At 41.9% G+C, this 12,496-nt stretch overlaps 1 protein-coding gene across 2 annotated transcripts in view; it reads left to right on the top strand.

The window, feature by feature from the left end:
* RFTN1 (raftlin, lipid raft linker 1) overlaps window positions 1–12,496 on the top strand; it is a 181,479-nt gene that overhangs the window by 67,899 nt on the left and 101,084 nt on the right. For both annotated transcript variants that reach the window (XM_056800272.1, XM_056800273.1), the window contains exon 3: window positions 1,996–2,182. In XM_056800272.1, coding sequence (XP_056656250.1) covers window positions 1,996–2,182 — 187 coding nt within the window. The remainder of the gene's footprint in view (window positions 1–1,995; window positions 2,183–12,496) is intronic.

Below are 12,496 nucleotides of genomic sequence, written 5' to 3'. Positions count from 1 at the left end.
TTTTACAGATGGGAAAACTGAGGCAAACAAAGTGAAGTGACTTGCCCAGAGTCACCTAGCTAGTTAGTGTCTGAGGCTAGATTTGAACTCTAGGCCCAGCACTTCATCCACTGTGCCACCTAATCATCTTCGTAGAGACAGTAATTAAGTCCATAGGAACTGATGATGTTACCAAGAGTATAAAGGGAAAAGAACTTCAGACAGAATTTGAGGGACCCCTCCATTTTAGGTTGTGTGGAATGAATAAGCATTCAGCAGAGGGGACAGAGAAGGGATTGTCAGAGAGGAAGGGGGAAAATAAGGAGAGGACAAAATTCTAAAAACTCAAAGAGGAACAAGTATCTGGGAGAATAGCATTTGTAGTTAGAATGGAAAAGATTGTAGGGTGGCAGCTAAGAGAGCTGGGAAATAGGTTCAGTCTTCCCTCTTTACAGAGAAAGAAGCTGAGACAAAGGGAAGGGAAGGAAAGAAAAGAAAAGAGAAGAGAAGAAAAAGGAAGGAAAGGGATAGGAAGGGAAGAAAAGAAAATGGAAGGGATGAGAAGGGAAAGAAAGGGAAGGGATCAGAAGGGAAGGGATGGGAAGGGAAGAAAAGAAAGGGGAAGAGATGGAAAGAGAAGAAAAGAAAAGGGAAGGGATAGGAAGGAAAGGGAAGAAAATGGAAGGGATGAGAAGGGAAAGGAAGGGAAGGAAAGAAAATATAAGGGAAAGGGAAGAGATGGGAAGGAAAGAAAAGGGAAGGGATAGGAAGGAAAGAAAAGGGAAGGGAAGGAAAGAAAATGGAAGGGATGAGAAGGGAAGGGATGGGAAAGGAAGAAAAGAAAAGGGAAGAGATGGAAATTGAAGAAAAAGAAAAGGGAAGGGATAGGAAGGGAAGGGAAGGAAAGAAAATATAAGGGAAAGGGAAGAGATGGGAAGGAAAGAAAATGGAAGAGATGAGGAGGGAATGGAAGAGAAGGGATGGGATGAGAAGGGAAGGGAAGGGAGGGAAAGAAAAGTGAAGGGAAGTGATGAGAAGGGAAGGGAATAATTAGTGGAAGCATGATTTGAACCCAAAAGATTATATAGAAAACTACAAAAAATCTCTGGGAGGACAGGGAAGAGGGTGAGGGAGAAACAGAGGAATGCTTGCAAAACATCCCAAGTTTAAAAAAAAAAAGATTTAAGCTGTGGAAACTGGTTGACATGACCTTTTAATTGGGAGTGAGCTTGAGGCCCAATGCTTAATGGCTCACAGATGCTCTCTTGACAGCCATATTTCTTATCAGAGAAAATGGAATGTACAGTTCCGTGGACAGAGAACCCTCCACATCCATCCCATAATCACATCCGTGCTCTGTACAGGCAGAATACAGTAGCCTGGTAATCTCCTGACCATGGCAGGAACCTGAGCCTGGTTTCCTCCACACAACCTCTGTACTGATCATCAGAAAAGGATGCTCCCTTGCCAGGACGTGGGATTCGCAGGGATTTGCATGCTCGCCTTGTCTCTGGGTTGGGAATTTTCATCCGGAAGCTTGTTAGGAAGCTCCCGGAGGGTTCCTTGCCCGTTAGAAGATGGTTTGCTGCCATTGCCCATGGAGGTCAGGTCCAGGATGCTTGCCTCCTCCTCGGTGGTGAATCACGACCACAGATTCTTTCCACGAAGCCCTTTTGTTGTTTATGAAAAGTGTGTGTGGTGGGGAGGGGGCTGCGATGCCTGATGGGAGATAGCATCTTTGGGGAATGCCTCTGGGATTGAGTCATCTTGTTAGGAAGCTGGGCCCCTCCTCCCAAAAATCCGAGAGAGGCGAATGAAAGGTGAGGGAAGAGGTGAATTTCTCATTTTCCCAAGAGATGGAAAAGGAAAGAATTGGACGGTCCACGTAGAATGACTCATTGAGGATAGTCTGTTAAGGTAGGCTCAGATTAGATCGTGGTTGTTGTCTGGCAGGGGAAGGACGCCCCTAGACGTCTCTATGGACACTAATCAGGGCTCCTCTGTTCTTTTCTCCAGTGGAACTCCCACGGTCGTCTGCGGTCAGACTCTCCTCCTTGAGAGATCTCCCCACTCAGCTTCAGGAGCTTTACCAGCAGGGCTTCACCCTGGTCGCCCTGCATCCCTTCGTGCAGCCCACGGACGAGCGGGAGAAGACTCCCCAGGAGCAGATCTTCCGAGCGGTGCTGATCAAGAAAACTGAGAGGTAGGTCTGTGTGGGTGCCATTGGCCGCCCCGGGGAGCCTCTCCTCTGGGCCTTCGCCCTCTCCTCGGGAAGGATCTAGCCCATCCCTCGTAGGGCGCAGTGGGAACAGAGATGCTCAGGTTCCCTGGCATCTTGGGATGCCTCCTTTGGGAAGGAGACCCTCGTCTGGTGTGGTGATGGCTGGTGTTGGCGGGGCGAGGTGGGGGAGGCCGGAGCCCTAATTCCATGCGGTCAGTGGCCACCCTCCGGCCTGTGTCACACAAGGAGGTTTCATTTTTTAGAATGTCCTGGAGTGAAAACCAAATTCCCTGCCTGAAGGCTGGAGCAGAGGCCCTTGAGTGTCTCTTTGCCTTTGTAATTTATTGGATGAAGCTCAGCTAGAAAAATGTTTACTTTGAACAGACGAGCTCCCAGAAGGATGGAGCTGGAGGAGGCTATTAATCTGGAAAGGGACTGCGAGAAAGTGTGGTCCCGAGGAGTCACAGAAACTTACAGCGCCCCCACATTATACCAGGACGTTGCCGTTTCCAGATATTTGTAAATCAGTTGAGAAGGGAATTATTCAACTTGATTATGAGTCAGTAGAGGCTGTAAGGTGGCTCTGTGGGTGCCAGGTTTAGAGGCAGGAGGTCCTGGATTCAAATCTGGCCTCAGATACTTCCTAGCTGTGTGACCCTGGACAAGTCACTTAACCCCCATTGCCTAGCCCTTACTGCTCTTCTGCCTTAGAACCAATTCACAGTATTGATTCTAAGATGGAAGGTAAGGGTTATTTTTTTTAAGTCATTAAGCTCCTACTGTGTACAAGACCCTGTGCCAAGTTTGGGGGGAGGGGAGGGAGGGAGAGACAGAGAGAGATGGGGGAGAAAGATGAGGGAGAAAGACAGAGAGGGATTGGGGAGAGAGACAGACACAGAGAGATAGAAAGACATACCGAGAGAGAGAAGAACAACAGAGAGATAGAAAGACAAGCTTCAAGAGAGAGGGAGGAAGTGAGGGAGAGAGACAGACAGAGAGAGATACTGTAGTTTCCTCTTAGAAAGTGCACTATGGTCCATGGGATCGACCTCTTGTCCTCTGAAGGTGTCAACTCTTATCAAAGGATTCACAAGTTTCTGATTGTTTGGGTTCAAAGGATGGAACTCTTCAAGTATGTGACTTGTGAATTCTCTTACTCATGGCTGTCAAAGTGTTAAGTAGGGATTAAGTAGAGGTTTCTTAGATTGATTAACTCAAAAATAGCAGAGAATAAAGAATTCCCTTTCAGAGATACAGATAGAAAGACAGACACACAGAGAAGAGAGACAGACAGAGACACAGAGAGAGAGATACACAGAGAGAGAGAGAGAGAGGGAGGGAGGGAGAGAGAGAGAAATGGAGAGGGAGAGAGAGGGAGAGATGGGGAGAAGGAAGAAAAGAGGGGAGAGGAGAGAACAAAAGGGAGAAGGGGAAGATGGAGAAGGGTGGAAGAAAAAGATCTCTCTGACTCCTCAGGGGGCTTCCAGGGCTCCACGAGGGCAGGCTAGATAGCTAAGGGTTGGCTGTTGTGATGCCCCATGAGTACCCATTAGGTAGACATGAGCTTAGAGGGAGCATGCTACATTCTTACTACTCAGACTACTCAGACACCTTTCTTTGGGTCCTCCCAGCATCAGCTAGAAATTGTGAAATGCAAAGTCCAATACTTTATGAGCTCTGAGTTCAGATTAAAACATGTATTTTTTAACTTTTTTTTTGCAATTACAAATATATAAATATGTTTTGGATGTATTCACATGTATAATGGGTATCATTACTTGCCTTTTTGGTGGATGGGGGAGGGGCTTAAAGGAGAGAGAATTTGGAAATCAAAATTTTAAAAAATTGAATGAAAAAAAATTAAACCCTTGCCTTTTATTTTAGAATCAATATAGGGATAGGAAACAGGGGTTAAGTGACTTGCCCAGGGACACTCAGCTAGGAAGTGTCTGAGGTCAAATTTGAACCCAGGGCCTCCTGTCTCTAGGCCTTCCTTGCTATTTACTGAGCAATCTTGCTGGCCCATGGCTTTATTTAAAAAAAAAAATTCTTACCTTCTATCTTAGAATCAATATCATTACAAGGTTCCAAAGCAGAAGAGTGGTAAAGGCCAAGCAATGGGGGTTAAGTGACTTGGCTAGGGTCACACTAGGAAATGTCTGAGACTAGATTGAAGCCTCATGTCTCTAAACCTGGCTCTTAATCCACCGAGCCACCCAGCTACCCTCTAAAAATGGAATTGTTTTTTAAAAAGAAAGAAATAAATGTAATCTCTCCCAATCCCAAATTTTGGATTATCTTGTTCCAATTTGGACCTGGAAGGGATCTCAGAGGCTTTGTTTTCCAGCCCACTTTTCATTTTACAGATTAAGAAACTGAGGCCTAGGGACATTGTGACTTGTCATAGATTGTAGATCTAGGACAGTTGTAATGAGGAAGTGTCCTAGAGGGATGTAAGATATATAACCCACCTAGCAACTCCTCAGGATAATTAAGCACCAAACGCTTTGATTATGAAAACAAAGTTTATTTTAACAAAAAGGAATAAGGGGAACTGGTAGGTGTGACTCTCACCCTCTTCAAACTACCTCCACCCTATTCCTAAGTCTCCTGCTCAAGGAGCGCCTTCTGTTCTTTAGGCCTAACCTACACCTTCTTGTGCTATCTAAAACCCTTTCCCAGGCTCTGATTCTAATCTTCCTACCAGTAATTAATAAAGAAAGAAAGCAAAAGACCTCTGGATTTGGCTGCCCTACTAAGTATCCAAAGTTATAGATGAAAAGCTTTGGATTACCCTAGCCAACAGGAATTTTGGTAGATGGATCACTGCCAGATGAAGACCAGACTCAGGGAAATTAGTTTCCTCCAAGCAAACCCTCTACCTGGATGCCAAAGATTTCTCCATGAAATCCCAACTTTCCAGGGAGAATCTCTTAGAGCAAAATTCTTCCATCAGCTTGAAATTGTAGGCAGAGAAACAAAACCCACTCCCAGCTCAGATGAAATCCAAGAAGGAAGTGAATTTCAGTTATTTTCAGTTTTAGACTCCCACAATTCCTTCCTACCCAGAATCCTTTCTCAGGGCTTAACTCAAAATTCCCTTCTTTCCACTGACCCTAGAAAACCAGTTTTGTCCCCAAGTTATATTCCTACACAATGACATCAAACCCCAAAAGAAATGGATCCCTGCAGGCTGCAATTGACTTAGAAAACCAAAATAAGTATTCTCTAGGTTGTATTATAGTTGTATTAATTTTAATTTAAAATTAAAATTTAATTTAATTAATTAAAAATTAAAAAAATAAAAAAAACTAAACATTTTTTTGTTGTTCACTCATTTTAGTCACATATACTTTTTGATCCTATTTGGGATACTAGAGTGGTTTGCTATGGCTGTTTCCAGCTCATTTGCTAGATGGGGAAACTGAGGCCAGGATCACCCTGCCAGTGTGTTTGAGATGAGTCTTCCTGACTCCAGACCTGGTACTCTATCCACAGGGCCATCTCGCTGCCCCTCCATTTTACAGATCAGGAAACTGAGACCCATGGAGAGTCAGTGACTTGCCATGGAATTCTAGGATCCCAGCTCCAGAGCTGGGAGAGGTCTCGAAGGCCATATAGACTCCCAGTTCCCTCATTTTACAGATGAGGAAGCCGAGGCCTGGAGAATTCAAGGGACCTGCCCACAGTCACACTGGTAATGAGTGGAAGTGCTAGGTTTTCAATGCAAGTCCTCTGACTTTTTACTTTTCCTTCTCCTCCTGGCTGCTGCCAACAAGACCCTTCATGGTCTGGTCCCAACCCACCGTCCTCGCCTCGTCTCATCTGCCTTCCCATCATGCACTCTTTGCTCCCTCCTGGGCTTTGCTTCCCTGATCTGACTTTTCTTCCCACCTCCATGCGTTTTCCCAGGCCTGACCAATGCCACCTCCTTGTCTCTGCCACGAGCCTTGGTCAGGCACCATCTCCCTTGGCAAAGTCCTTCCTCGTTGTCTCAGCCAATTTTTTTTTTCTCTCTCAAAAATTTTTTTAAGAAAAAAAGCTGTTCTGTGGTAGTCTTACAGGGTCTGAGGGGGAACAGCTGTTCTTGCTTCCCACCAAGAATAATAGGAGAAGGCTCTGATGTTCCTTAGAAGAAACAATTTCAATTTAGACACGATGAAGGCCTTTGGCCCTGGACATTCCAGTTGGGATGCTCCAAAATCTGGGAATGCTACTGTGGTATTTCCCCTTGGGAAGGTTTTACAGAAGAGGGTGGGGGATTTGCTGCCTGAATCTGAATGCCCTTCCCCAAGAGGGAAAGTTTCTTAGCTTGGATCCATAGAAGAGCGGACCACGGGTAGATTTCAGGGACTTTGGGAAGCTGGATGGGAAAAAAAATGACGTCATTATAGTTCCTCACTCCTATCTGAAATTGAACATTTCCTTCAATTACGAACCTAGACCACCAGCCTTCAGTGAAGATGTCCATTGGATTCACCGGTCTGCCCAGTGGGAGCGTGGCACAAAAAATGTAGAATCCTTGGTCCAGAGGCAGGAGAATTGACCAAATGATTTCTCAAGGTTACTTCCCCTAATTCCCTAATTGCTCGATACACAAACTCAAAGAAAAGAATCCCCTGGGCTTCTGTCAACGAGTTGTCTGTCTGAGGACTTACTCCTAAAATGGGAAGGAATCAAAATTGTATAAATTTGTATAAAATTGTGAAAATCAAAACTCTATACATTTATAAAAATGAATTTTAGCTAATTAATTAAAATTAAAAACTAAAAATAAATCCTCGGGCATGATGAGAATTAACTAGGGGACTTTTCTTTGATAGTTATGATGGAAGTCCTTGTAGGGAAGTAGTTGTATAGTAATAAAAAATACAGATACAGTCTCTCCTTGTAAATGTAAAAGCCATATGTTTTGTATCATGAAATGATAAAAAAATTTTTTTAAATACCACCCAAAATGTAAATCCCCAAAGGGCATCCTTGAATTTTTTCCTTATCAGTTGGGAGTTTATGTAGTAAAAAACAAGACAACCTTCCCCCTCATTCAGAAACAGGGGGGGTCTTCTTATGTGATTAATCCTTAGTCACAATCGTATTTTTGGGTGAAGTCTGCCAAAGGTCTGACAGCTCTAGACTCTCTCTTAGTGTATGGACAGCTATATACTGACTTCCTTTTGAGAGCTGAATAGTCTCTTAATTATTCACTTAAGTGAGATTATTCAGCTCTCAAAAGGAAGTCGGTGCCTGGTCATAGCATTTGCTGAGCAGACAATAGCTAAATGAAATATTATGTTTTATGATAGATAAACCCACATTGATGATGTGTCAGCATTCAGAAGAGCTTCTATATTTTAGGGACCTCTGAGGTGTCCTCATAGCATCACATTTATAGCCTTGCAAGAAAATAAAACACTGCAAAAGGACCCCAAGATCCTCTCTCTGGAGCCAGAAGGGACCCCAGAATCCCCCTTGTTTTGCCAGTGAGAAAACTGAACTCCAATGAGTTTATTATTTGACCAGCATACATTAAAAAAACATTTTTTAAATGCCAAAATCCATAGTGGCTTGAATCCAGTTGGACCCAGTCAGTTCCTCCTTTAGAGACTGACTATCTGCTTGAAACCTGAGCCCCTGCGTCAGCCTTCGGTCAGCAAACTCTCCTCCAAAGTCATGGCAGGCCCCACGCTGCTGCTGCTGGCCTCTCCCTCGGTGGCAGTTCACTCAGATAAAGCAGTGATCGACATGGAATTAAAAGCAGGGTTGTTTTCCGGATTACAAATGGGTCTGGCACAGGGAAGACCCCAGGGAGTCCGCTTCCACTCTGTCGGTGTATGCCTTGGCTGGCCGATCAGATCTGTACGAGCCTCCCTTATTTCAAGCCCAAGTCTAATCTAAGGAGAAAATAGGCTGTAACTCCATTTGAAAAAATTGGTTGAGAGACACCCCTCTCCTCCCCCTTTTGTTGAGATGGGAGGAATTTATTGCCCATATTTTTTAGACTTTTTTGATGTATGGATTGATTTCGCTGATTTTTTTTCCCTTAAAAATATTATTTGTTTTTAAACTACCTCTGCAACTAAAAAAAAAATATTTGTTTTGTGGGATGGCTTTCTGCGAGATATTAGGAAAATTTGGTGATGTTAAAAAAACAAAATATTAATAAAATTTTATTTTAAAAATGTTTTTGTTAAGGTTAGAGCAGAATTCTTTAGAAGGCCAGCTTAAAAAACCAAAATATTAATAATTTATTTTTAAAAAGTTTTTGTAACGTAGAGCAGGATTGTTTAGAAGGCCAGCTTCCAAAGGGCCTTACATAGCGGTTTGGTGCCTCCATAATGTATTCCTTCTCACCACAGTGTATTCCATCCATCCCTTTCTACTCACTTGCTTGCTACTGAGGTTAAGGCCTTCATCCCTCCTGACTCAGACTATTGGGATAGATTCCCGATAGGTCTCCCCCCTCCCCTCCCAGTCATTCTTTTTACACCCATTTGATTTTTGGAAAGGTCATTTCTGATCAGATTTCTACTCTACTGTCTCCCTGTTGCACCCAGGATCAAAAAACACCTTTTATTTACTATTTAAGGCCCTTTATAACCTTTTATAATTTTTATAACCCAATCTCTTCTTGTCATTTTCAGTCATGTCTCACTCTTCATGACCTCATTTGGTGTTTTCTTGGCAAAGCTACTGGTTTGTTTACCATTTCCTTCTCTATCTCATTTATATTATAGTTGAGGAAACTGAGGCAAACAGGGTTAAGTGACATGTCCAAGGTCTCCCTGCTGGTCAATGTCTGAGGCTTTATTTGAACCCAAAAAGATGAGTCTTCCTGATTCCAGGTCCAAAATTCTATCCACTCCAACATGTAGCTGCCATGCTTTATTATCAAGGACACACTGCAGAGTCTATAAGGATTTGGAGAACATTCTGTTCTGAGCCAGTGTGGTCTGACCTCTAATGAAGGGGATTAGAGCCCCTTTTTGCACTTTTTGTCTTACCAAGGCCTTATCCTAGTGTCCCAGAATCAAATTTATCTATCTTTTAAATGACAGTTCACATCTTGACCTTCCCCAAAAAGTAGAGTTTAAAAGCTACTCATTGTTTGGTACACATCAGGTATGGGAAGAGTAATTTATTCCAACACACAGAAGAAATCTTCTACACAAAAGCCTCACAGCAAGCAATAACAGAATAATTTAAAACAAGATGCAGTCACTCGGCCCATAACTAGGATTTACAATTTGCTGGGAGACTGATACTTAAACCTCATTAGAATATTAAGTCGTTTGGGGGCTTCCTTATGAGACAGCCGACATTTCTCTTGGGCTCTGCCCCGGCACATGTCAGCTCATGTGGTGACATCCTTGGGTCTATTTTCTTGTAGGTAGCCTTCCTCACAAGGAAGTGCTGCCATTTGACCAGAATCTCTAAACCTTTTGAACTCCTCTCCAAGCCTAAAAGGGTCCTCTTGGGATAGACATTTATTTACTTAAGATCAAGAACCAGACACAAAAGGAGAAAAGTCATCGGGAGTCCAGACTCAGACTCATTGAGCCAAGTACCCCTTGGACGTGGTCGCCATGATGATGGAGCAAGACTGGTGTCTCCCTTTTTCACTCTGCCTAGGAGGCCGCTGAAAAGTCTCAGGAAGAGATTCAGAGCCAGAAGTTGTCTCTGCTTTGAATTGGCATGGCACCCTGCCTTTGCCATTGGCGTGTCATGGGAAAGGCACTCAGGAAGGACCGTGCCTCACCAAAAAGCCAAATCCTTTCAACACGGAGTCACCACAGACCTGAGAGCAGGATCCAACATCCACAGGGAAAATTGGCCCTGGGAAAAGTCAACTTGGAACGTGCTCCATGACATGGCCCTTGTTCCATGTTGTGAACTTTAGATTACTCCACCCTACTTAGTCTAACAAAAACAGGAATGTCTACACCCATACTTAAGGATTAAGTATTTAGGAGGATGACCGATGACAGACATGTGCTAGCAAATGACAAATCAGAAACAACTGACAGACCCCTGGGCTGTCCTAAGTCAAGCTTAAGCTACCATTGGTACATGTGAGATGCAGGAAAGTGAAGTAAAAAGTGTCTATATATTTTGTGTCACTTCCTCTCTCTGACCTCTTTGATGGAGAGGTGGCTGGTGGCAGCATGCTGAGCGTCTTGGCATGGCTGCAGTTATTGTTCAGTTCGGTGGTGATTTTTCCTTGATATTATTCTGGGAAAAGCTGAGTAACCTAGTTCAGGTGAGGCATCTTACTGAGCTCTCTAGAGTTTAGGCTGATTCTTTTCTCCATTATCTTCCAAACATTATCCTCTTAGAAATCCTCTAATTTTCTTCAGAGACCTTGTGGCGGAGGACTTTGAACTCCCCCTGGCACAGCCCAGGTAGGAGAAATCCTATACCTTCTCCCTCTCTCTTCTCCTTAATTCCTTCCCTCCATATTAATTAAACCATCATAAATTTCCAAACTGACTTGGGTATTTTATTTGGGATATTCCCTGGCAACCAAATTAATTTAGATTAGGTCACAACCCTAAAATTATCCTTATAATATTGACATGTTTTCTCCCTTGGCTAAACTAGAAGTTTCTGAAGGTGAACTCTCTTGTATTTATATCCCTAGCACATCGCACAGTGCCTTGCATAGATCAATACTTAGTAAGTATTGGTTGATTGATTATTATAGAATATGTACATATGGCAACAGGTAGCATAATCAATACTTTTTAGTAAGTATGAGTTGATTGATTATTCTAGAATATGTACTTACTGGGGCAAGTATCACAGAATTAATACTTATTAAGTATTGGTTGATTGATTATTATAGAATATGTACATACAAGGACAGGTATAGAATCAATATTTAATATTTTGATTTTTAATTTATATTAATTGATTTAATAATTATATTATTTATATTATATTACTTACATATTATGTAATAATTAATTGATTAATAAATATCAATTAATTTAATATTAATTGATAATTATAGAATATATACACACGAGGACAGGTATCAGAATCAATGTTTAGTAAATATTGGTTGATTGATGATTATAGAATATGTACATACCGGGACAGGTATCAGAATCAATACAGTAAGTATTGGTTAATTGATGATTATAGAATATGCACATATGGGAAGAGGTATCGGAATCAATACTTTCTAGTAAGTATTAGTTGATTGATTATTTTAGAATACATACTTACAGGGGCAAGTAGCATAGAATCAATACTTATTAAGTATTGTTTGATTGATTATTATGGAATATGTACATACGAGGACAGGTTCAGAATCAATACTTTTTAGTAAGTATTAGTTGATTGATTATTCTAGAATATGTACTTACTGGGGCAAGTATAGAATCAATACTTAGTAAGTATTGGTTGATTGATGATTGTGGATATTTTTTGTATTGGGACAGGTATCAGAATCAATATTTATTAAGTATTAGTTGATTAATGATTATAGAATATGTACATATGGCAACAGGTATCATAGAATCAATATTTAGTGAGTATGAGTTGATTGATTATTCTAGAATATGTACTTATTGAGTCAAGTATCATAGAATCAATACTTATAAATATTGATTGATGATTGTGGAATATGTACATATGGTGACAGGTATAAAATCAATATTTATTAAGTATTACTTGATTGACGATTATAGAATATGTAAATATTGGGGCAGGCATAGTATGAGTATCTTAACTTGCTTGTAACTTAACTGATCAGCCCAAACATGGTTTTCAAATGAAAAGAAATTGTTACAAGCTTGAATTGGGACAAAAATACATCCCAAGATCTTTTAGCAGCCTGTAGGGTAGGGTAGACATTTTATTTGGCATTTGAAAAGGGCAGAATTGGGAAAATAAGAAATTAAATTCCAAGTTCTGAACTAGCGAAATAAAAAGAGGGCTCCTTTGAAAACTGTAGTTGAAAGTGTCCTCTTTAAGCCGTTCTCTGTCATTTCATGTCTAATTTTAACAATTACTTGGCCTCTTCTGAGAATTATAGGTCTTCCAAGAAGAGGTTTCATAATTAAACAAAATACACAGGGGCTGACAGGCCCTACCAGGCTATGCCCTAGAATTGCTCCTGCAGGGAGGCTGCAGCTCAGCCCGGGAGTGTGCTGATTAGAAAGATCACACTTGGGGGAGAAAAATTGCACTGGGTTTTACAGTGATTGGCATGTGTTAGTGTACTGGGGAGGAGAACAACAGCTTCTCTGAGCAGATTGCTCCTAACAGCCTGAAAGTGGGGTTTTGGTCCGT

The sequence above is a fragment of the Monodelphis domestica genome, chromosome 5, assembly GCF_027887165.1.
Source record: "Monodelphis domestica isolate mMonDom1 chromosome 5, mMonDom1.pri, whole genome shotgun sequence".
NCBI classification, from domain to species: domain Eukaryota; kingdom Metazoa; phylum Chordata; class Mammalia; order Didelphimorphia; family Didelphidae; genus Monodelphis; species Monodelphis domestica.
The sequence above is the reverse complement of the archived record's forward strand: the minus strand, read 5'-3'. Positions and strand labels throughout refer to the sequence as shown.